The sequence below is a fragment of the Cimex lectularius genome, unplaced genomic scaffold, assembly GCF_000648675.2.
Source record: "Cimex lectularius strain Harlan isolate CLEC.00 unplaced genomic scaffold, Clec_2.1 scaffold112, whole genome shotgun sequence".
Classification (NCBI taxonomy): domain Eukaryota; kingdom Metazoa; phylum Arthropoda; class Insecta; order Hemiptera; family Cimicidae; genus Cimex; species Cimex lectularius.
In genome coordinates this window covers 1,019,669-1,044,759 of record NW_019392699.1, presented here as the reverse complement: position 1 = coordinate 1,044,759, position 25,091 = coordinate 1,019,669, and the positions used below count along the sequence as shown (strand labels likewise).

Sequence of the window (25,091 nt, the reverse complement as noted above, 5' to 3'; positions counted from 1 at the left end):
TAGTCAGAAAACTGGAAAGTACAGTTGAAAGTAGAATTACACTTATAGAGAAATGACCAAAGTCGATGCCAACAAAGAGCATTAATCTTTATGTAAGGTATTGGTTGAAATAAAAAAAGCCAGAGTCACGAGTGGGATTCGAACCCGCGACCTTCGGCTAAATACGCCGCATATTTCAACCAATAACTTATATAAAGATTAATTAATTGAAAGAAGAACATTACATTTAAATTGTGAGATTTATTGTTGAGTTTGCGGAAAAGTGTCTTTAATTTGGTCGTTTCCGGTAATTTTGGTTCGCCAATCCTCGCTGTTTTGGTCTGTCAGATATGTTTCGGCTTCTCACAATGTTGGCTTTGTTATTTTTCTTAGTTGAGATACTTCATAATTATGTTTGTTTGTTTAATGTCGTGTTTGTACATTGCAAGATTTTCAAGTATTCTCATTTTTTTGACCTTTTTCTAACGTCTAAAAACAACACGTCGACATCACAAACAGGCTCACCACTGAAGATAGCGAAACAGTAAAGATAGCCAGACCAGAAAAATGTAAAACGACCGTACTGTTGATAACTTTTTTTTTATCTGAACAATTATTCCAGTAATAATTTCTAGCAGACTTAAGACTCCCTAACGGTGGGTGTAAAATTATAAACTGCCCTTTCCCATCTGCGCGGATAAAAAGTGAGTCAGGTCGCATGAAACAAGATGACGAGTCAAGTACTAGACACCAGAACTTCCGGGACCACATGCCCCTTGACAAATATAGACGTAACAATTAACAACTGGTTTCCCCTTAGGTTAATTTAATCAGTTCGTTTAATAGAGATCTATTCGTATGCAAGTTCTTCGTATAATTAACAGTTAAACCATAATTAAAAACAAACGAGTAAACCCCTTTATTCTAAAGAATCCAGTAGGAAGAACTCTTTGCTACTTAAGCTCCATCCAACTATACTGCTTGATCAATACCCTTGGCGGTATTTTCTTTATAGGGTCTTTTCAATAGACATTGTACCAAAAGGGGCCGAAATGCTAAATACACCTGTCGGGAAATATCGTATGACAAGGACAAGAGGCTGAAATCTACCTTAGTGGTATCAAAGTTTTGTACGCGTGGGAATAGCTCTCATATCACAAATGTACGTCCATAGCCATCCGCGTGTAGGCTGCTTTTTTACCTGGGCTATACATAGCCATGCAATTCCCACCTTTCAACAAACTTTCACAGAAATACTGATTGAAATCATATCCATGGATCAACTTCGATATTTGTTTTATCCCTTGTTTTGTATTAAAAATTAAAATGCATTGTTATCCTCTGATAATTATTATACGCAAGACTTATAAAGCTAGCCTAAATGGAAAATCCATTCTTAAATATTTCCAAATGCAGCCTGGAATCGATAGGGAAATTGTAAGCTTGCATATTCTAATTATAACTAGACTTTTTTCATCGTTTAACCAAGAGGTTGTAACAAAATTTCATAATAATCTATTTTTCTTCTTCGGATATTGTTACTTTAATTTTGATTTTAAATTGAATTGAATTTGTACAGCTCAACAATAAACAATTTTTTCTATATTTTTTCCGATTATTAACTTATTTTCCGTTGCAATGTATTACCTCTCGTCTGAAAACCTTTGTAAACTTTTTCTTTTAAAAATGAAACAGACGTCATCTATTCGTAGAGATGTGGAAAATGGGATAAAGGCCAAATATATAAATAAACTCTAAGCATTACAAGAGCGTTATGAGGTATATTTATCTGTTGCCTGAATTAAGAAATACGATTTGACGAGAAATGGGAAGAAAGTGTGATTTCTTTTTTTTTTTGGAAGACGTTTCCCGACAAAAGGGCATTGCCCGCCAAACTAAAACAGAATTTTAAGGAATTCTCTCTATCAAAGTCATCCATTATGTAAAGGGTGGGTACTCGACAATTTTAGAAATATTTCCTCAAAAGGAAAATATAAAAAACGCTGTTGTTTATTTTTTAATTTAACTAAATAAACGTTTTTGAGGAGGAAATACATTTAACTTTTTTATCTGTGGGTGGTTGTAAAATTTCACAATTTTTGGCAAATGTTAAAAAAAATGTTCAAAACAAGATAGAACTGCAATAACACTAATACTACTTAATCTTATGTTACATAATCTTTGGACGAATAACATAAATTCATTTCAATGAGCAATACTCAAGTTGGAGGTGTATGTTGTAAGAGGTCATGTATTTATCAAATAGTTAGTGTATATCTCCAGGGGACACAATCTACAGTGTATATTAAAATGGCAATGGATACGCGCGGTTGGGTCCGATAAAGAATCTTAATATGAGTGCCTCAAGGGAGATATTTGGCTCGCTACTTTTCCTGCTCTATGCGAACGATCTGCCTACATAGTGCCTGATAACTAATTACTCTGAAATCTCTAACTTCGTGATTCGAGCTCATTTTTCTATACTGCTTTATGTGGAACTGCTGTAATATTTGTTAGAGTCAGTTACTATAACAAACTTAAATCATTCTAAGTTGTAATATTCATTTGATCAACAGACACGAATCCATAGCTTTGAATTCCTCTTTTCCCTTAATACTTCGGATGGGAAATGGCTGTGAACAGAACGAAGTTTTTGGGTATTAAACTTCACCAAAGCCTTCGTTTCGATTGCCACATACTGGTGCGGAAATTGTCTGCTGCTTGTTTTGGTCTCAAGAGATTGAAACCAATTGTACACAAGTCTCAACTGCTAACAGCCTATGCTCTTTTTATGGCACGTGCTAGTGATATTGGATTATGGGGCAGTGATGTGGGCCTACTTCGTAAAGATTTCCTACTTCAACAGAGAGCTTTGAGAGTGATTCTTAGGCTGGTATCGGTACAGTCAGCTGTTCCTTTAACTTTGTACAACTCAATGTACTTACAGTTCCTGGACTGTAAACTACAAACGATAAATTGTCGGTGGCCACCGAGAGAAGATTAAAATTCTTATCCCATTTTAAGACTATAAAACCACGCACAAAGACAAATTCGTTTTAACCAAGAACTATACACTTTACGAGTACTTAGTCTTTACTCAGTGGCCAAAATTTATGACAAAATATGCGAACTAATTAATTTAAAAACAAGCAGGATTTTAAAAGAAAATGCCAAAACTTGCTTGTTGAATTAGCGCTGTATGGTGTTATGCCATTTATGATTCATTCAAATCAATATATATCGTTTTTATAACTATTTAATATATATAAGATGACGTTCTTATGCAAAATGTATTTAAAATGTTAACTTCAAGAAAATATGGAAAAATCGCCTGATGGATAGAAAAAAAAAACAGGAATCTGGTTTGATGTTGTTTATCTTATCTCTCATTTGAGTGATATCTACTTTTTTTTCGCAAACCCTTGTCTAGCAGGTAAATTGCTAGAGTATTAATTAATTATCAACTTTAACGTGTTAATAATCTTCTTTGTCTGGAATAAAATAAGAAGTCAATCTTATTTGTCCGATATAATGAAAACATAAACACATTAATGTTTTAACATATACAGTCGTTAATTTCAGACGACGAAGTCATTCCTCGCATAAATTAACAACATTCTCCTCTTCATTTTTATTACAAAAAGCTACAGTTTCCAAGCATAATTTCAAGTACCAACGGTGCTTTTTTTAAAGTATTTATAACCAAGGAAAAATTAAATGCCTTTTTTTATCAATACACTATGAAAATTAAATAAATATCTAATTTTGCAGTTTGTCTTTATATAAATAAATATCGATAAAACAGTATAATAAAAAGTATATTCGAAAAGCGTGTGTCACTTTTAGAAAAAAATAGTGAATTACAGAAGAGATATTAAAATTGGCAGTATCGAAAAACCAAACTTTTTTCTTTCGAAATTTTACAAAATTGAATTAATTTACTTGTCTATAAAATTATTTAACCCGTTTACAAATAGTTTACAATCTCTCCATGCCTAAGTCCGAAAATACACAATTGACTCATTAAAATTTTATGTCGGTTTTACTGTTTTACCCTGCAAACAACAGACAATAGCCATACAAAATTAAATATAGAATTTTTAAGACTATGAATGTTAATTGATGTTAAGAATATCTCAGGGGGCGTCGGTGGCCGCAACGGTTAGGCGTTGACCGGCGCTCATCACTGTTAGATAAAGGTGCAGGGTTCGAATCCAGCGGCCCTGCATTCGAACCCGACGTACTTAGAAATGGGCTTTTTTCAAAAACACCGGCACTCTGAGGGTTGATATGACCTTTGCTGTTGCAAACCCTCGTAAAAAAAAAAAAAAGAATATCTCAACTGTTCATATTTTGCTATATCCCGAACGTGGAAATTATTAAGCAGCCCTATAACAAAGTTCAATTTTATAATACAATCGTAAATATATGACATCCGCCCTGTAACAGCATTATATTTCTATGAAATGATTGGCTATATTAAAGATTTTCTAACTGTGTTGTTTTTATTGATTTTAGGTGAAGGCGACATTACAATGGAACGCGTCACGATCAGCATGGACGTGTAACAGGGATCTGACCACATTTTTACGACGTAAAATAAATTTATGTAAGAATTTCACTGTATTCTGTTGAATATATAACAACTGACCACTCTTAAAACAATAAGTAAAATTATGTATGTATATGCGAATATGAATTCTATTGCATATAAGTTTTCATCCATCCCCGTGTAAAATTATCGAATGAAAGGATATTATCAAGTAGTGTACAATTTTGTTCTTTGGCGGGGTGCGTCCCCCTTTTATCTCCTCTAATCACCGGTTGTGTGCTATAGATTATTTTGTAAAAATCAGTTTACCCTGCCTAACGCTGTTGTTTTAATTTGTCCCCGAGCCAATTTAAATTGACGATTATCGCAGTAAATTAACTATTTGTGAATTATTAAGCAAAAACTGAACTATAGTTAAACGGTTTGATATAAGCCGGCCACCATCCCATTTAATAGTCATTAAATCATTAGGTTATAAATCAAACTTCCTCCAATCGGCTTAAGAATCTGTGAAATCTCTTGAGCGAATTACAAATGCCTCTGGCACAAAAAAGAAATCAGGATAATATACAGGAAAAGAAAGAGATATATAAATAGATAATTAGGACCGATGAATAGATAGATAAATAGAATGACAGATAAATTGAGAATGCGGGATGTGAAGAAGATGTAGTTTGGTCGTTTCCGACCTTTTTGGTCTGTATATCCTAACTATTTTGGCCAGTGTAAGAAAAGTGATTAGTTTAAGAAACAGTTTCGTATGTGGGTTGGTGTTTCATCTCACCCTGCTTATATCCCGACCGACCCCGAAAAGACAGATGAAGGCAAACTTTTTACGAAGTTTAATATGTATTTATCTTATAATAGTTATTAACAAAATTATGATTTTTTAATTATTTATATTTTTTATCTAAGGTCTTGGTTGAGATGAAAAACCAGTGTCAGGTGGGGATTCGAACCCACGAGCTTTGGCTCAATAGCCGCTGCTCTCTTGAACCACCGCGACTTCGATCCACTAGGGCAAGAATCGAATTCTGAACCCTCGATATTTGAAAATATGAAAAGAAGAGGGAAAATTACAAATATTTTAGGTTGAGATGAGGAATTGGTGCGCGAGTGGATCAAAGTCACAATGGCTCAATTGGTTAGAGCTCCTGTACACAGCCATTGCATGGATCTAAGCTTGGAAAATTGTGTGGTAATTAGTGACCGTTAATCGATGATTATTGAGAGATCGTGAGATACGGTCTGGTGTGATGTAGGTTTCAGAAAAACATTTTCTTTATCGTGCCCTGAAGATGATCTCAATAAAGATCGAAACGTTGGTACGATAAAGAAAGTGTTTTTCTGAAACCTACATAACACAGACCGCAACTCACGATCCCTGAATAATCAGCTTGGAAAATTGTTGGGATTAGTCAAAAGAGATTTGCTAGGTTACAATTCTGCCTTTTTACCCCTACACCCAACCTCTGTTCGATCTTCAATCCTTAACTTATCAGCTATTTGATTTACTCATTGATGGTGAAGGACAAATTCAATGCTTCTTTGAAAAATTACATACATCACTAATTTGTTTACAGCTGTAGCATGTTAATAAACCGATCAACTGATTTTCTGGAGATGCTGAATCTTTGAACATTCTCGTTGTTTTATAAATTGGATATTTTAGAAAAAATATGTAATAGGTTTTCCTACTCTTACAAGTTGCACACACTACATAAAACAGTAGAATTTTGAAAAACTGTACTATCATAAATTTATAATATTGGTATTGGTAATTTAAAATCAATACGTATAATTTTTTGAATTGTTTTTTAACTTTTTTACATATATTTTTTTAACAACTACATACTTCGACGCAACAAGTAAAACAATTTTACATGTAAAAAATATTAACGATAGCGTGCAAGCTGTGACGGTAGCCGTAAGTAGTACATCAATATGATGAGCGAGATTGTCTCAATCTTAGAGTCTGATGTCAACAAGTTAGGTTGTCGCGAGGACGCTTCAATCTTTTTGGATTATTTGGTAAAGTGGTCGATGACAGGTTTTGACGAAAGGGTTCATATGATAAGATATTTTGTAATGGAACTTTTGTAGCTGTTTTGGGCTAGTTGAGTACAAGAGAAATATTTAAGTCGGTATGGCTGGTGTCATTATAAACATTGAAAGGCACATTGACTGTTGTTTTGAGAATTTTAAATTGAAGGATTGGATGCGAATGAGGTTGGAACGCTTTACAGTCCCGTAAAGTTCAATTCCGTATGTCCAAATGGTGGCCAGAAGTGCAAAGTAAAGTTTTCTTTTGTTTGTCAGTGAGAGTTTATATCGTCTGTTGAGTAGTCGTGAAAATCGTATTTTACAGTCTGTGCGCTTTAATCGTGTATGGGGTTCCATGCCAGTCGTTTGTCCAGGTAGACCCCTTGGTATCTTATATTCGCAACAGGGATGGGAACGTTGTTGAGGTATACTGGTGGGAGCTCCTCTGACAGCTTTCTAATACGTAAGTGATTTTAGAGATTAAGGGAAGCTGTGATGGGATCTTTAACAGGAGAAAGGTTTGCGGTATCATCGGCAAAAGTGAGGGTGATAATGTGTGGTTGAGTAGATTGGTCGGAGGTATAAATTGAGTAAAGGAAAGGAGCGAGCACGCCTAGAATACCTGCTGAAATAGGATGGATTGGCGACAATGAAGTTCTGTGGGATACTTGGAAGAAGCGATCGTTAAGATAAAATCTTATGATGAGGTAATAGGTTACTGGTAGGGTCTTCTTGAGCTTCCAGAATGCCATACTCTGTCAAAGGCCTGGTGTATATTTGAGAACACACCCGGACAATGTTGTTTCAGTTCAAGGGATGTGTGAACAACGTTGATTATGCCATGTCCTTGTTGGACAGTCGAGTGGCTATTCCGAAAGCCGAATTAGTGATGGGGAATTGTGTTTAAAGTAATATCCTTGGACAAACGGATCAATAGGAGCTTTTTAGTATTTTGTTAATAATGAGCCGATACGAACTAGGAAGGTGATTAGGTTTCTTAGGTTTTGGGAGCATCCAATGCTGGAATGGAATTAAATGGTGAAGAAATTTTTGAATTGAAAGTTGATTTTGTACATAAAAATGGCATTTAATAGTTTTTGGAAAACCTCAACTGCATGATCATTCTCTACTTTGTATGTTTATGTTGTTGTTTATACGAAAATTCTGATATTAAACAAATACTTTTAAATAATTTTAAAGCGGTGTGCAAAGCATTAAGGATTCTTTTTTCTTCCAAACTTTAGATGTTAACAGCTTTTTACTTGCGTAAACATTTGCCTCTGTCGAAATGGAACCTTTTAATGGGGCTTTTTCAGTTCGGGTTGACTAAAAATAGCCATCTTCCTTGCACGATATTTCAGCTATTCATATTTCCTCAGGGCGCGATTTTTTCGACTAGTTCATCCAGCGACGATGATCTAGGATAATATGTACAGTTCTTCCCTTTACTTAATGAAAATTCTTTTATTTTTTTATTTTTATTTGTAGCCTATACATTTTTGCACATATTACTAATGTGATCATAGTAAGTTTTCATCGTCCGTGTAGGTGGTATGATGGATCTGGGGTGTGCAGGTTGGTCAGCAGTATAGATGATAGAATGGGACCAAGAATGCTCCCTTGTGGGGCGCCGGCGTAACGATCTGATTTCCGAGTGCTCGCTGCCGCACGTCATTCTGAAGCAGTGGTCTGTTAGGTAGGATTTCAGGATAAGTAGTAAGTTCAGGATAACGAGGGGGTAGGAAGCGTTTAAGTTTATAAAGCGTACTCGGGTGCAAGACCCTATCAAAAGCGTGTGTACATCTTGGAACCCACCCGAGCATCTTTGCTCTCTAGATCTTGGTGACGACTCTGAAACCTCGTAGGATAGTAAAATGAACGGATATCAAATAATCGCTTTACATCTTTCGAAGATTTTAGACATCGCAAAAAAAAAGGCTTATGGCTCTGTAGGAGGATAGGCTGGGTGGTTTATTAGCTTGAAGAACATGATCGTATGCATTTTCAGTGTATAAACCCAAGCATTTCTATATACATATTTTACCCGCTGACCGAAAGTTTTTAAAGTCCTGGTAGAATAACCCTCATGTAAATTATGTAAATCAGTTGTCATTATACCCCGAGTTTTAATAATAATGACTCTATTGACTCATTTTATCTTTTATCTCTCCAAGTTTAAAATTTAAGTCATATATTATTGTAAATCTTATGGCTAGAGTGTTTATAGGCGGGACTGTTTAACCTCTCACAAAACGGTATCTATTTATAATTTGTAAATAAATTATGTTGTTGTTTCCTACTTAAATGACACATCAGTTCTCGTTTTATTTGTTTAAACAACACGCAGTCTCAACACGACACGCAAGAATGGCACACTTACGCAGAAAACAAACACTTTGAACCCTGAAGATGTTCTCAATAAAGTTCGAAACGTTGGCACAATAAAGAAAATGTTTTTCTGAAACCTACATCACACCAGACCGCATCTCACGATTTCTGAATAATTATCGACTAACGGTCACTAATCACCACAAATGTTTAAACAACTTAAAAAAATTATCAACTGTATAGACAATAAGAGTGAACTTTTCATGAAGAGCCATTCGCATTCTTGTCAACTAAAAGCATTTTCACAGTAATGACTAAAGGCACGCTCACTTTAAGAAACCACATGAAAATGAGCTACTTTCAATATTAAAAGGAAAAAAGTCTAGTAAGCTGTATCTCAATCTGTTCTTAGGGCAGGTAGTCAGACAATCTCCTCGGATGTTGTTTACATCTTGTTTTAACCGATGAACATGGGTTTAGGGTTCACCACGTCTTCATTTCGTTTGAAGCTTTCTAAAGATGTTGGGTGTCGTGCCGGATTCGGGGAAGCGGACTCCAAGACGATAAATTGAATGCAAGAGGGATGTACCAGTGATTATTCAATTGAGCCTACTCGAGTCCAGTCTTCCTCCTCAGCATTTATTTATCAAAACTATGGGCAATAATTAGAACTCGGAAAGTGACGATAATGAATCCCCCAATTAAAAAATCATTAACGTTCGACGAAATGTTGGTCAAAATTGAGAAGAAAACAATAGGGAAAATCTTAAAAAAAAAAAAAAAAAATCAGCTTCTCAACCTACATTTGCGTTCTATCGTGACTTTTCATTATTTCAAGTAGATTTTTAGATTATTTTCATCTAATGATCATTAAATATTCTGTTATATTTTCTTTTTTGGTCAAGAAAACTTATTTATCTGTGTAATTCGGGCTTTATAGTGGCTTACCTTCCTTTGTTTTGATTGTATTTTTGAATCTTATTGATCGACGTGGTTTATTCTTATGACTAAATATGGATATAATTTAAAAAAAGTTATTTATGCTCAAATTATTAAATGAAATCTCAGTTTATTTTAAGAGATGTAAATATTTATATTTTTTTCGCCTAGTTTTCATTTTTTAACTTAGATTTAAACACAGTAGGACGTCTATGGGTTATGTTGCGGTCTGGTTAGTTTTAATTTTAAGCGATCATCGCGTTGAGCTAAGTATCGCAGATTGGATAAAGGTTACATGGAATGGTTGGAAATGGAGAATAATTTAATAAATCAACATTTAATTAAACAAGGACTTTTGTAAATGCTCTTTTATTTACACACTTAGATACCGAATTTCATGGAATCAGAAGAAATTAATTTTTTGACTGCTAATTTTGACCACCTTGCGTGATTGACATTCCTAGTGCAAGCTCTAACATCATTTTTCTCAAAACCTAGAAGACCGATTTTCATGGTTGAAAATTCGTGTTAAAGAAATTGTCAAGTGCATTTTATAACTGTATCAAACATTCAAATTGTTTTCCTATTTTGTGTATTTTTTATAGAAATCATTTATATATTTTTATAGTAAATATGTCGCTAAAAAGCTACGTTCCTCTACTTTCAGATGGTATGTTTGACGTTAAAATCCTCTTAGCCCTTTTTGACGTATAGCCGTTTAAACCAGATATTGCGATAACTACTTCTTAAAATCGGACAAATTTTAGGGTTCAAAAAAATAGATAAATTTAAACTCAAACAAAAATTATTTAGAGGTGCTAAAACGAAATTTCATATAGTTTCACGCAAAAAAAGTATGCCCTAATTTATTTGAAAAATATTCGGTTTTTAGAAATTTTTTGATTTTGATAAATTTTGATAACTTTTACTATACTTTTTTATTGAAACTACATAAAAAATGCTGTAAAGTTATATCTTCACTATTCACGTCACGTAATAGATTTGAGCATGTAGAACGGCGGAATAAAAATATTAAAAGATGGAAAATGTCAACTTTCATAAATTTGTTTTGTCGAAACCAGGGCCTATTCACAAGTCGGATATATGTTCAATATTTTGGAGGGTAGGATAACCAAAAAATGTTTGGTCCAAATCTGTGTCACACCAACCCGGTCGTCACCTTGTAAGTTTCTTTCAAAATCTATAATCGTACTGACATATTGAAATATTACATACATTAATATTGCAAATAAACCATATATTTATTAGTCATAATTGACGTTATTAATTATTGTGGCCCTGGTTTCGCGAAAAATAATTTTTTGAAAGTTGAAATTTTCCGCTTTTTAATATTTTTATTTCGCCATTCTACTTGCCCAAATCTACTACGTGAATATAACATTTTACAGCATTTTTTAGGTACATTACAATAAAAACAGTAAAAGCTATCAAAGTTTATCAATAAACCAAAAATTTCAAAAAACCAAATTTCAAGTAACGTAGGTCATAAATTTTTTTTGAATAATACTAATATGAAATTTCGTTTTAGCACCTCTAGAAACCCCTAAAAGCAAAGTGGGTCAGAATATGGTCCAAAATTGGATTTGACCTCATAGTCCTGATTCTAGCATTATAATCCCTTAGATAACAACTTTCGTAGACATCTGTGGAAATTAATTTTTTGACTGAAATTTCAACGTCCTTCTGCAAGCTCGAACATCATTTTTCTCCACACCTAGAAGACCGATTTTCATGGTTGAAAATTCGTTTTAAAGAAATTGTCAGATGCATTTTATAACTGTAATAATCATCAAAATCAGACTATTATTTCTACTTAAAAAACAAAGTTAATTTCTTACAAATAATTTTCCTATTTTGCGTACATTCTTATAGAAATCTTTTATATATTTTTATGATACATACATTGTTAAAAAGCTAGTTCCTCTTCTTTCAAATGGTATGTTTGACGTTTTTAGTCTTTTTTGTATTATGGCCGTTTCAGTCAAGCATTCCGATAATGCCTTCTTAAAAATTGGACAAATTTAAGAGTAAAAAAAATCGATAAATTTAAATTCAAACATTATTTAAGGGTCTCTAGAGGTCTCTCCAAAAGGAAATTTCATGTTAGTTTCGCGAGAAAAAAATGCACTAGTTTACTTGAAAAATATTTGGTTTTTAGAAATTTTTTGGTTATTGATAAACTTTGGTAGCTTTTACTATGTTTTTACTTTAATCTACGTGTATGTAAAATGATCATTCACATAGTTGGCGAAATAAAAATATTTAAAAAAAAGGAAAATTACAATTTTAAATTTTTTCGGGGCAAAACCAGGGCCTGTTCACAAGAAGTGGCGAATGTTTGTCCGATATTTTGTGTGTAGAATCGCAATAGAAAAATTGGTCTAAATCTTTGTCCCACCAGCCTGGTCGTCCCCTTGCCAGTGGGGCTTCGATATTCCTCCATCAGCCTATTCAATGTATTATACAGGGTGTATCAACTTCAACAGTCCACCCATTTAATTCGGAAACTATTAACTTTAGCAAAAAATGGTCTTATACAACCCAACGTTAATTTTGGTTAGGAATCACGTGGTCGCAACGGATTTAACATGCCGACGGATTTTTTGCTAATGCTAATCGTTTAATAAATAAATGGGGAGGGCCATCTTGTTACAAAAAAGGATACCCCTCTTCGCGTCTTCCGTCGGGCATACCTCAGAAATGGTCGATCCTATCAAAATTTTCTTTTCAGTAAAAGTGGCATAAAATAAGCTCTAGAATCATATTATACAATATAAATATGGTATTCTAGTTTAAAATAACAAAGTGAGTGTAATTCCCCAGCTAGATGAGAAAGTTATGTTAAATCTGTCACCATCACGCGATTTCTTGTCAAAATTAACTTGGGGTTTGTATAAGACCATTTTGTTTTGCTAAAGTTAATCATTTCCGAATTAAATGGGTGGACTATAGAAGTTGATATACCCTGCATTACTAACTTAATTGAGGGCTCATAGGGTACTCAATATTCAGTCATCGGCCCTCTCACTACACAATCAACTAAAATCTAGGGGCACAAAACTGTTAGTATTATATGCAATGAGATAATCTTGTTTTTTCCAAAAATTGAAACAGGGGAACTAGATACTAGCTTCGGTGCTCAAGCACGATTCTCGTATCGGGTGGCATTCCTACACGCTCTCTATATAGATCCAAGGTATTGCACCCTTTAATCATGTTGAGCACATCCGGGCAGCCTTTACATGCCGGCATTATTGCTTTGAAAATTGATGAAAGTAGTTTTCATGCTAGCAGCAAACAAATCTAAATTTGACGTTTTATAAATCAGACCCTATTTGTATTTAGAAGCAGGCCTTCGTTTTAAATGCAACGGATCAAATACTAGAGAGTTAGTGATTTTTGTATTCATGTAGTGAGGCAAATGTTTCCTACGCATATGTAATGCAATGTCACGTGCGGTGCGTACAGAATACCGGCTAATACGGCATCAATCAATTCCTAGCACTGGCACAGCATTTATCTCTACTCAGCTTTTCGCCGATAGTCGACAGTTCACTACTGACAAAGGTGATTTGTGAAAAAAACATGTTAATTCAAACTTTAAAGTAAAAATTGCCAATTTTTTCGTCGATTAGTCTGATCTCCATAGCTGCTTTAACCTTTTAGACCCATTTTCGGTGATTGGCGTGTCTTCCCAATTCTTGTCGTCGTTTTCTCTCATTTTCTCATTAAGTTTACGTTACAAATTAAACATTTTATCTTTCTTTAAATATCAAAATGATTATCGTATTTATAAAACAGCGAAACTGCCCATACCATCAAGGGGAAGGGTAGCGTATTGACAAGAAAATGGTGACCACTATGATGAATGGCAAACCGAACTGATTAATTTTCGAATTGTTCATACATTGAAGTCTGTTTTTAACGCAAAAATACACCAATTCTGACTCCGTTTTAAGTAAAAGATATAATAAATAAATTCTAATAAAGTTTTTATTTCTATAGGTGCAATGTTTTTCCTCTTTCTGTTTCTGTTTTGGGCTTCCTCGTTCTCTCTCGAATTGCAGAGAGAAACTCAACAAATTCTGGTTGATGGTATGTCTAACTGTTAAATTTTAGCTGATGGTTGTTTAATTTGATACTATTTGTAGGTATATTGACTGAAGTGACAGTCAAAACTAATGAAAACGTCAACATGACTTGTAATGTAATACCAGGCCTTGAAAACTCCGTGACATGGTACAAAGATGACAACAAGATTAACAAAAAAACCCCAAGAATGACACTGTCAAAACATTGGTAATTATACATCCCGTACATATTTTATTAAATATTTACTGGTTTAAAGAGCTGCTTAATTTAAATGACTAATAATTTATGTAAATGATTATTGCCAGTAATGAGAAGAAAAGAATCCTTAAGTCAAGATTATGGGATAATTGGAGATTAAATCTAGTTTAAGTAGTTAACAAGTCATTACTCTACATTATCCTCTGAAAATAAACTTGTTACAGGTTGAAAATATCCAAAATAAAATTGAGTGACCAGGGCCATTATATGTGTTCAGTTGAAAACAACAAACTGTATAATGTATCCCTGAATGTTCTGTCAGACTTGAGGCCTAGCTTCCAAGCCTTAGACCACAAAAAAGATGTCGACGATGAGCTCTGGGTTGAAACGATCGATGACATAGATGACAATTGGGACGATGAAGAAGTCAAGCCTTATTTTACAAGTTATGAAAAAATGCATAGCATCATTGCTAAAACAGCAGGTGACAACTGTACATTGATATGCAAAGCTTTCGGTAAGCAACTCCTTCAACATTCTTATAGACTTATTAAAAACAATTAAATTTATTTATTGCATAGGCATTCCAAAACCGGTGACCAAATGGTATAAAGATGACCACGAGTTGAAAAACAAAGTCAGATCATCTTTAAATTTTACGCAGCTTTCTGTAAAAGACAGTGGTACATATACTTGCATCGTGAGCAACAGCCAAGGGACTATTCAACACAAGTCTAAGTTAAAAGTTTATGGTAATAACCAAACTCACTTTAGTGATGTTCAATTCATTTTTACATGTCTTTTGGTAGGATTGTTAAAATTGGCAAAATACAAAATGTGTCATAAAATTGGTGTTCTACAATTTAAAAAGTATTTTGTCTATTATGTTGTCGCTCTATTTGCTCTCAACCAATTCACTCTGGTGTTTAATTTATTAATTACAAAAGCTGAACCTAAAATTTTTCAAAGATTTAGCCAGGTTTTTGAGAAAATCCAAGAATTAATTTTTTATTACTCCTATTAAACCTCGTTTATAATATATTAATAATGTGTTCCAAATATATTTAGTAGAAAGTATTGCTGTACATAATATCATCTCCCATTACAAATATTATCTTAGCATAATATGGTACGTATACCATAAGTATGTGTATTATTGAAAGACACTGTATATTTTTGTTTTGTGGTTAGAGTACATCAATAAATTGATACATTTTCAAGTGTATGTATAATGTATATTTCAAGTGAGATGCCTTTGAAATATTATATGTACATAAAATCATTCATTTTTACTTTCAGAATCAGAAGTTGAATTGCCTATTTTTGTCGAAACGCCAGCAAATATGACAGTACTAGTCGGCAGTGCAGTAAGTTTTGAATGCAAACCGCATTCGAGCGAATCTGAAAACATCGTTTGGCTAAAGCATAACAACTATATTGATCCATCCCAATTTAATGATACTGGGATAATAAATAAATATTCAGTAAGTAATGTAGGCATTTTATGAAATGTTCAACTTTTTTTTTTAAATTTTATAATGTTTATAATGTTCAACCTTTAATATATATGAAAAGAATGAATCATTTTATTGCCCTCAGATGGTCTTAAACCTTGAGGTTTTTTCTTGTTACTATACATTTTTCCAAATTGTAAACTTTCTGTATATATTAAAGAATAAAGACATACAGTGGTAGTAATCATGTAATTAAAAATATTTTATTTTTGATTATCGATCTGATTTTAGTTAAAAAATCAACCAAAAAATAAACAGATATTGTCAATTATGTCAGTTAATCTTGAAGACACTGGTTGGTACTCATGTCTCATCGATGGAAAAGCTTCTAGTAGTGCCTGGCTACAAGTAAATGAAGGTAAATAATTAAAATGGTAATGTTTTTAATAAATTTAATCATTACAGCAGATATTTTTTTAAATCATTACCTCTTAAATTGTAATAATTACATTTTTAAACCTACATGATAGAACATAATTTTTTATCTTACTTTATTGTCATAATGTCATGTCTAATTAATTCATTTATGATTTTTGCTTAGAACTTCATCCAACTGGATTGATGAACGACACCCATTTTATGTATTCTCCTGTATTTACCAAGGTAGAAAAAATGCCTAAAGTTGTTGCAAAACCAGCAGGCAACATGTTCAGGCTAAAGTGTGCTGCAGATGGTAAACATTTTGCTCTTAACCTGTTAATTATGAGATTTTCAAAGAGAAAATATTTCAATTCGGAATTCTTTTTTTCTTCTCTTTCAGGTAATCCTTCACCCAATATAACTTGGTACAAAAATGGTAAAACGCCACAGCGAAATTTGGGCTCTGTGAAATACAGCGGGTGGACGATGAAGATGGAAGACTTAATTAAAAGCGACTCAGGGAATTATACCTGCATTGTATGCAACATACTTGGCTGTATAGAACATGACTTCAAGGTATTTGTAGAAGGTAAGTCATTACATTTGAAATATTTACAATTGGATTTGACAGTTACTTTGGTAATTTTTTTAAGCCATTTTTTTTTATTGTATAATAATGACGAAGTAATTTGTTTTGTGGCAATAATAAATTTTTAACTAGTGGTGTAAATAATGTCTTTTTATGTTAAACAAAAGAAGTGATATACATTTTTAATATAGAAAGACTTCCACATAAACCTTTCATCAAAGAGGGATACCCACGAAATTCAACCGTTCTTGTAAATACAACTGCCAAACTTGAATGTCCGACATTAACGGACTTGGTACCGTATATGCAATGGGTTAAAGTTTTTTTCTCTTATGCTGGATCTAGTGAGATAAACAATGTCCCGGATCCCCTCCTTAACGGAACTGTAATTCAGGTACAATATTTACACCAGTTTTTGCAACCGAATCGTTCAGACTGGTTCAAAGGCAGGTGTAAATAACATTTCTTTACATTTGCTTTAAACGTCTTATTATTTTTGTAGAAACTGTATCACACAGGCCGATTCTGACGCAAGCTCCTCAGAATCTAACGGTGGAGGCTGGTGGTAGAGCAGAATTTGTTTGTCAAATTTTGTCATCTCTTCACACACACATAAGCTTTCATAAGGGTCATCATGTCACTCTTTCAAATTCGACAAATATAACAAGCGAGGTGAAGGTTGGTTGCATGATGTAAAATTGCTTTAATTTAATAGTTAATTATCTGAACACCATTTTTTTCATAAGTACACGATCTTTTACTCTTTAAAATTGCACATTTAAAACACTAGTTGAGGGATTCCTTTTGTTTAATTTTCAATTTATTGATTTATTATTAATACAATAAAAATATATTGTGCAAAATTATTTTGTTAATATATAGTTCACACAATATTAAATAAAAATTTCATAAATGGATTCCAGTTAAGATGAACATTTGCTAAAATCACACTGATCTGTTTAATGTTATTCATTAACACCAAATTGTATAATTTCATATTATTCTTTGATAATTCCCATATAAGAGTATATATTTTTTAATTTTGAACACAAAGAAAATTCATTTTAATTGTTCATTTTACCTTAAAAAATTAACATTATATATGCAATTCAATGCAATCTAACTTTGTGTGATTAAAGGGTTTTTATTTATACTGCATGTATTGGATGTTGCTAGTCAAAAAAGGTGCTGAGAACAAGGGATCATCTTTATTTATTATACATCACTATCCAATGTCAAATTATCTTGTTTTTGGTGATCGGTTTTAAAATATATGGGGAAATGTGTTCTAAATGAATAACGGTGGAAGATTTCATGGTGCATGTTTTTAGAATAATTTTGAAAATAAGTTAGCTCATTATTTGAAAGTTCAATATATTCTTAATTTACATTTTTATTCAATTTTCTGCATATGATAAAATATAATCTATAATACATTTATAAAAATTAAGGAACTACTGGTTTATGTTATTGAAATAGTATTAAACTATGTGGAAAAATATATTTCAAGATCAATAATCTGTTGATGTAGATTGATATAGATCAATAATAATTTATTTAACTATCTAAACAAAATTGATTTGGATGTTGTGATGTGTAGTGCCATTTTGGAATGATATGTTTTTCTAGGCAGGAGATCAAAATAATAGTGATCCTGAGAAATTAATAATATCAAATGTCACTCACGAACATGAAGGCTGGTATACGTGCATTGCAGGAAACAGTTTGGGATATACGTATGCAAGTGCCTACTTGGAAGTTGTAGACGGTAATAATTAAAATATGAATGTTTGGATGTTTGTGTTGTATCAATTGTTCACAGTTTAATAGTGTGTGTCTGAATTATTTCTTACATTTTCAATGAACGATTATTTATTTTAAATACATTTTTAGAATTTCCAAGTACATCTGATGGCAGTGCCCTCCGTCTGTTCGGCGCCCTTATCGTCTTTTGTTTATTTCTGATTGCGTTAGTCACCTTTCTTTTGAATGCCGTCAGAAAATTTAAAAGGTAAACTATCTTATCTATTACTTTTTCAACTGTGAAATTTTTTTATAGATCTAGCCATTCTGTGACAATTTAGAAATAATGTTATAATTTATAAAAAATATTTCAGAGAAAAACTGGAAAAGATTTTGGCTTTGGAGGCTGAGAGAGCTGCAGCAATCACTCAGTGGACAAAAAAAGTTATAATAGAAAAACAATGCCTCGTTAACGAGCAAGATCCTCTTGTAAGCAATCAAAAAATTCCTATTCACAAAATAATAACTGTTAAGAATTATTTACTTATTTATTTATTTAATTTTTTTTTACATTCTCATTTACATTTAAATTTAAATTACAACTGTTTTATCAATATGCGTAATACACCAATTGAGTATATTAATTTTTGATTATGGATATTTGAAATCTTAAATTTTCATGAATTAAACATTTATATACAGTATATCTCGTTATTAACAAAGAATATGTACCAAGCATCACTGTGGATAACGAGAACCTTGTATAATAGGAAACACCTCGAATTTCAGGCTTTGAAGCATTTTCTTCTTTTGTATACCAATCAGAAACTTTCTATATTGTGTAGTGGACGACGGCGCGGCGGCCGAATTATCTCTCGATATTCACTTGCTTTTCTATAAGTGACAAGAGATTAGTCGGCGTAAGCGCGTCGCTACTTATTTTTGTGTAGGGGAAGGTAAGGTTCCAGAATTCAATAAACCAGAGACAGTATTCAGTAACATTTATTGTATACAAGTCCTTCTCTTAACAGTACCCTAATTGCTAATTAATTAATCTACAAGTCAGCCAGAACTCTAAATCTGGGATGAGTCTATCAACAAAGGGACTTACCCCAAACGATGCTCGCCACGATCAGTGTCCACAACATCTCTTCTCTTGACCTCTGACTTGGCTCGATTGGTTGCAACGGCTGCTCCTCGCTGGCTCTGGCTGGCTGAGTCCTCTTGTTGAATCCCAGACGGAGTGTGGCTGCTTCTCTCCCGGTCCTTGGTCTTGACTGCCTGGGATGAGTCTCTGATTTCGACTGGCTGGGGGGTGTCTCAGATCTTGACTCACTGGGGTGAGTCTTGTATCTTGACTGACTTTTGATTTTCCAGTCATCCCTTTTATACCGGGTCTCTCCCGGAGTAGGGGTGGAAAGGAAACTCAAAAGTTGTGGGAGTTGACGTATTCCCAATTTACGATGTCCCCCGTTCTTACCTAACTGTCTACCTGGGTAACCCTTTCCAAGCTACATTTGCCAGATGTGTCACGACGTTCCCATCTGGGCGGTGGCCCCTTCAAAGTACAACCTTTGTCCCTTTTTCTCGTTTACCTATTTTGTTCTTATTTTACCATTTAACTTATCGCTAAGACAGGGGCCGGCTTACATTTGCATGGACCTATTGTCAATGTTATGTATGAACTTATGTACACACACATCAGATTTTTATGCACTTATTCACAACATTGAAACAAATGAGAAAACATCATTGGGGCCCTCAAAAGATAAAACCAACTAGGTGGCCAACCAATGATGAGTGCAAGCACAGATAATGAAATTGTGAATAACAAGAGTCTACTGCATAAAAAAATAAATAAAATATTGCAAAACTTTGAACAGTCTAACAAAAATTTTATTCTTGCAGGTAGTGCCAATCGTAAAAATTGAAAAACAGAAGACGAGAAATACTAAACTTGAATCTCTAGTCTCAGAATATGAGTTACCATTGGACACGGATTGGGAATTCCCTCGAACCGATCTTTTGATGGGGAAAACTCTCGGTGAAGGAGCTTTTGGAAAAGTAGTGAAAGCCGAAGCCTTGGGTATAATCCAGCCAGAAATTTCCACCATTGTCGCTGTTAAAATGCTCAAAGGTAATACTATCGGTTTACGACAAAAGTACTCTTAATGTCAATTGTGTTAATTATTTCTCCAGAGGGTCACACTGATACTGAAATGATGGATCTCGTCTCAGAAATGGAGATGATGAAAATGATAGGCAAGCACAGAAATATCATTAATATATTAGGTTGCTGTACCCAGGACGGGCCTCTCTATGTTATTGTTGAATATGCTCCTTATGGCAATCTCCGAGATTTCCTGAGGCAGCACAGGCCTTCATCAGGCTACGAACCTGCTATCGGTGAAGCAATCAAAGATAGGAATACCCTTACACAAAAAGATCTGGTTTCCTTTGCATATCAAGCTGCCAGGGGAATGGACTATTTGGCTTCAAAACGGGTAATAATAAATATTAAAAAATTGAATTTTTATTTTTTCATGATTTTTATGCGTGTGCTATTTATCTTACAGTGCATTCACCGAGACTTGGCAGCTAGAAATGTTCTAGTCAGTGAAAATTATGTCTTGAAAATTGCCGACTTTGGTTTGGCTCGGGACATTCACAGTCACGACTATTACAGGAAAACCACAGAAGGAAGATTACCAGTGAAATGGATGGCTCCTGAAGCTCTTTTTCACAGGATATACACTACTCAATCTGATGTGTAATTATTAATTTTTTAATTTCCTTATCAAATATATATTATTTACACTCTCCATTCATTACTATAATTTTTAAAATTATAGTTGGAGTTATGGAGTTCTGCTGTGGGAAATAATGACATTAGGAGGAACACCCTATCCATCAGTGCCAAACATGGAAAAACTCTTCCAATTGCTCAGAAGTGGTCATAGAATGGAAAAACCTCCATGCTGTTCCCTTGAAATGTAATAATAAAAAAAAGACTAAAAATCAATATAAATTTTACATCCTAGAAACAATCAATGTACGTTTTACAGTTATATGGTCATGAGAGACTGCTGGAGTTACCAAGCTAATGAGCGTCCAACATTTAGCGACTTGGTAAAGATCCTGGATAGAATTTTAATGGTTACAGCGAATGAGGTAAAAAAGACAGGATTTGTTTAAGTGAAAATTTCACTTCTAACCATATTACAATTAATTAAGGTTTTTAGTTGAGATAAAAAGTCAATGGCACGAGCGGGATTCGAACCCACGATCTTCGGCTTGATACGCCGCTGCTTTACCACTTGAGCTATCGTGACTTCGATCCACTCGGACACTAACTTTCCATCTTAATCTCACCTTCTGAATTTTCTCTCCTTTTTGCCATTTTTCAAATGTCCGTGGCCATTTCATTTGTCGTCGAGAATCCAATCAGATTACACGACATTTGAAAAATGGCAAAAAGGAGGGAAAATTCAAAAGGTGGGGTTGTGGTGGGTGGGAAATTAGTGTCCAAATGGATCGAAGTCACGATAGCTCAAGTGGTAGAGCAGCGGCGTATCAAGCCGAAGATCGTGGGTTCGAATCCCGCTCGTGCCATTGACTTTTTTTATCTCAACTAAAAACCTTAATTAATTGTAATATTAATTGGTCAAGCGGACCACGAAATTAGTGCATTTTAACCATATTGTTAATTGTAGGAATATTTGGACCTTGGGTTACCTCACCTTGACACTCCACCGACAAGTCAAGAATCAAGCAATGATGAAGAATTTCCGTATTTGTTATAATCTATGAAGAAAATTATGGAAAGTACAAAGATTTTATGTATATAATATATTTAAAAGTAAGCGATTTCTTAAGTCAAAATTACTCGATTGTGTTAGAACCAATTATAATGTAAATTTGATGAAATGAAAGTATAACAATGTAATTCTTTACATTAATATTTTCATGTTTAAAACAAGAATGTATCCATGCAATGAATATGCGTTGGCTATGGGTGAATAAAGTACCTGTCCAAAATATTAAACCATGCGTATTAATAATTTATAATATTTTAATTTATGATGATCCATTTCCATTGTTTATTTTTTAATAACTTAAAATGATTGTTTAAAATGAAGTTTATAAAAACCTTAAACAATAATTAATTATAAATGTCGTGTGAAAGATTGTGTTGTCTGCAGTAAAATTAATGTGTGAATTGTTAGACTCACCTGTACAAATGTATATGCACTTTTTTAACATTGTATTTTACTTTTGTCTTTGTTTTTTTTTTCACAATGTACATACATTTTATTATTGTCAAATGTACAGGAATATTGGTGCTTGGCTTTAAAACAAACATAAATTTGTATTCTTATTAGTAAAATATATTCACTTAATATTTTAAATAATCTATTTATCCAATTTGTAAAACAATTTTAGAAAGTCTATTTTTCTAATTGTTTAGAAACCTTTGATTAAAGAGGAATGTATTAATTGTTCAGTTAGTAACAGTAAAATTTTTTATGATTATGCCATTCTGAGACATCACCGTCCATCAGGGTATATTATAATAATCTAAAATAATTTCATTAAAATAATTTTTTTAAATTTAAGTAAGTTACAATTTGTGTATATTGTTTGTATAGATTATTACATTAGATTATGACATGTAAGCCAGCCTGCCTTTTTACTCGATGGTCTATTTAAACTATATTTGAAACAAAATTCAGCGTTGCATTGGCCAAGAAAAAGTTCTTCAGTTAGAACATTTAGAATTTTGTGATACAAGGCTGTTTTAAATTGTTGTAAGCAGGAAATTTTAATCGTGTCATTTGAGTAGTGGCTTATAAGTTGTTTTCAATTACTTTTGTATTATTGCAAATCGAGGCATCACTTCTGGGAATAAATGAACTTTATACTAAAACACAATGCTTAATTAGAAATTTAATAATATCTAAATGTAAAAATCAGCAATGTTTCTATATTTTATTTCAACAAGACTGACTATGAAGTAACACAACATAACTAACATTTGTACAATTTTTATGTGAAATTAATTGGTTTTTAAATCATATTTAATTAATTTATAACTTTTCTACCAATATTATTGATTTTGTCCAACTAGATTGGTCTGTCTTAATCCTAGTTAAACATATCTAATTTTAAGCCAACTTACCAAGTAGTGTAAAACAACAGTGACTTTTTTGTTTTGATGTAATCATCATGCCCAGAATGTACTTATTCCGGAGCCACTGGTGAATAAACAAGTTTTGGATCAATAACATAGTGAAAGCTAAATCTTTTATAATATTACCTAGTTACCTGACAATTTTAGCCATGTTACAATTCGGAGCAGAATAGTGACCACCACATTATGATTATTCATTATTTATAAGTATAACTGAATTGAAGTAGGTTATAATCGTCCATGTGTATCATATGTATAATTTAAACTGTACAATGAAAATTTATCCGTTGTATTGGGTTGTCCGGAAAATAATGCAGGATTTTGGTATTAAACAAAAAAAAAGAAACTAGTTACTTTAAAGCAATGTTCTTTAATCAAAATAATTTCCCATACTCTCAATACATTTCTCCCAACGTGTTGGTAACTTATTAATTCCGTCTGAGTAGAATTCAGAATTTTTAGAATTGATAAAGTCAATAAATGCATTTTCCAGTTCCGTTTGATTTTTGAATATTATGTGTTGTAAGTAGTGGTCCAGGTGTCTAAAAAAATGGTAGTCAGTAGGCGAGAGGTCCGGAGAGTAGGGTGGGTGAGGCAAAGTTTCATAGCCAAGCTCCAATAATTTTTGTGACGTTACACGTGACACATGTGGTCGAGCGTTGTCATGCAACAAAATGGGCCCTTTCCGATTGACCAAAGAGGGCTTCATTACTGCCAATTTCTGATGCATGGTATTAATTTGGTTACAGTATGATTCAGCATTGATGGTTTCGCCAGGATTTAAGAAGCTGTAGTGTATCAAACCAAATGAAGCCCACCATACCGTAACCATTACCTTTTTTTGATGAGTTGGGGGCTTTGGAAAATGTATTGGAGCTTCTCCTTTGTCGAGCCACTGTCCAGAATCCACTTTTCGTCACATGTAACAATTCTGGCCAGAAATGGGTCATTTTTGTTTCGACAAAGAAGTGATGCACAAACATCAAAGCGCTGATTTTTTTGGCGATCGTTTAATGAGTGTGGAACCCAATTTTCGAGTTTTTTCACTTTTCCAATCGCCTTGAGGTGGTCAGCGACGGTCGTTTTACTGACTTTGAGTTGCTCTGCAAGTTCTCGAACAGTTGTTTTGGGGTTTTCTTCCACCACTGATCGCAGAACATCATCATTAAGAGAGGAAGGCCTTCCACGACCTTCTTCATCTTCAAGGCTGAAATCTCCCTCCCGAAATTTTTTAAACCACCTTTGCACAGTGCACTCATTAACACAACCCTCGCCCCAGACTTGGTTAATGTTTCTAGCCGTTTGGGCTCCGCTTCGGCCGAGTTTAAACTCGTAAAAGAAAATCGTACGAAATTCTCGCTTTGACATTATAAGGATGACTGAATTATTTCCAAGTAGCGGAATGCTACAGAGGTAAACAAACAATATCATTTGGAAGAGGATTAATAAGTGTTGACATTCATACAAATGAGTAATCCTGTAAACGTAAACAGAATATTTTATATAGATTTTTTTTAATGAAAACTTAAAATCCTGCATTAT

At 33.4% G+C, this 25,091-nt stretch overlaps 1 protein-coding gene across 1 annotated transcript in view; it reads left to right on the top strand.

Moving 5' to 3' along the window:
* The window catches only part of LOC106664605, a 45,779-nt gene that overhangs the window by 8,545 nt on the left and 12,143 nt on the right, over window positions 1–25,091 (top strand). Inside the window, exons 2-20 of the mRNA XM_014390488.2 lie at window positions 4,498–4,588; window positions 13,868–13,957; window positions 14,014–14,161; window positions 14,377–14,669; window positions 14,734–14,904; window positions 15,452–15,636; window positions 15,898–16,024; window positions 16,208–16,339; window positions 16,427–16,615; window positions 16,807–17,009; window positions 18,245–18,383; window positions 18,509–18,626; window positions 18,733–18,847; window positions 20,267–20,495; window positions 20,558–20,862; window positions 20,935–21,128; window positions 21,211–21,351; window positions 21,424–21,529; window positions 22,072–22,158. Coding sequence (XP_014245974.2) covers window positions 13,873–13,957; window positions 14,014–14,161; window positions 14,377–14,669; window positions 14,734–14,904; window positions 15,452–15,636; window positions 15,898–16,024; window positions 16,208–16,339; window positions 16,427–16,615; window positions 16,807–17,009; window positions 18,245–18,383; window positions 18,509–18,626; window positions 18,733–18,847; window positions 20,267–20,495; window positions 20,558–20,862; window positions 20,935–21,128; window positions 21,211–21,351; window positions 21,424–21,529; window positions 22,072–22,158 — 2,967 coding nt within the window. The 5' untranslated portion in view covers window positions 4,498–4,588; window positions 13,868–13,872. The remainder of the gene's footprint in view (window positions 1–4,497; window positions 4,589–13,867; window positions 13,958–14,013; window positions 14,162–14,376; window positions 14,670–14,733; window positions 14,905–15,451; window positions 15,637–15,897; window positions 16,025–16,207; window positions 16,340–16,426; window positions 16,616–16,806; window positions 17,010–18,244; window positions 18,384–18,508; window positions 18,627–18,732; window positions 18,848–20,266; window positions 20,496–20,557; window positions 20,863–20,934; window positions 21,129–21,210; window positions 21,352–21,423; window positions 21,530–22,071; window positions 22,159–25,091) is intronic.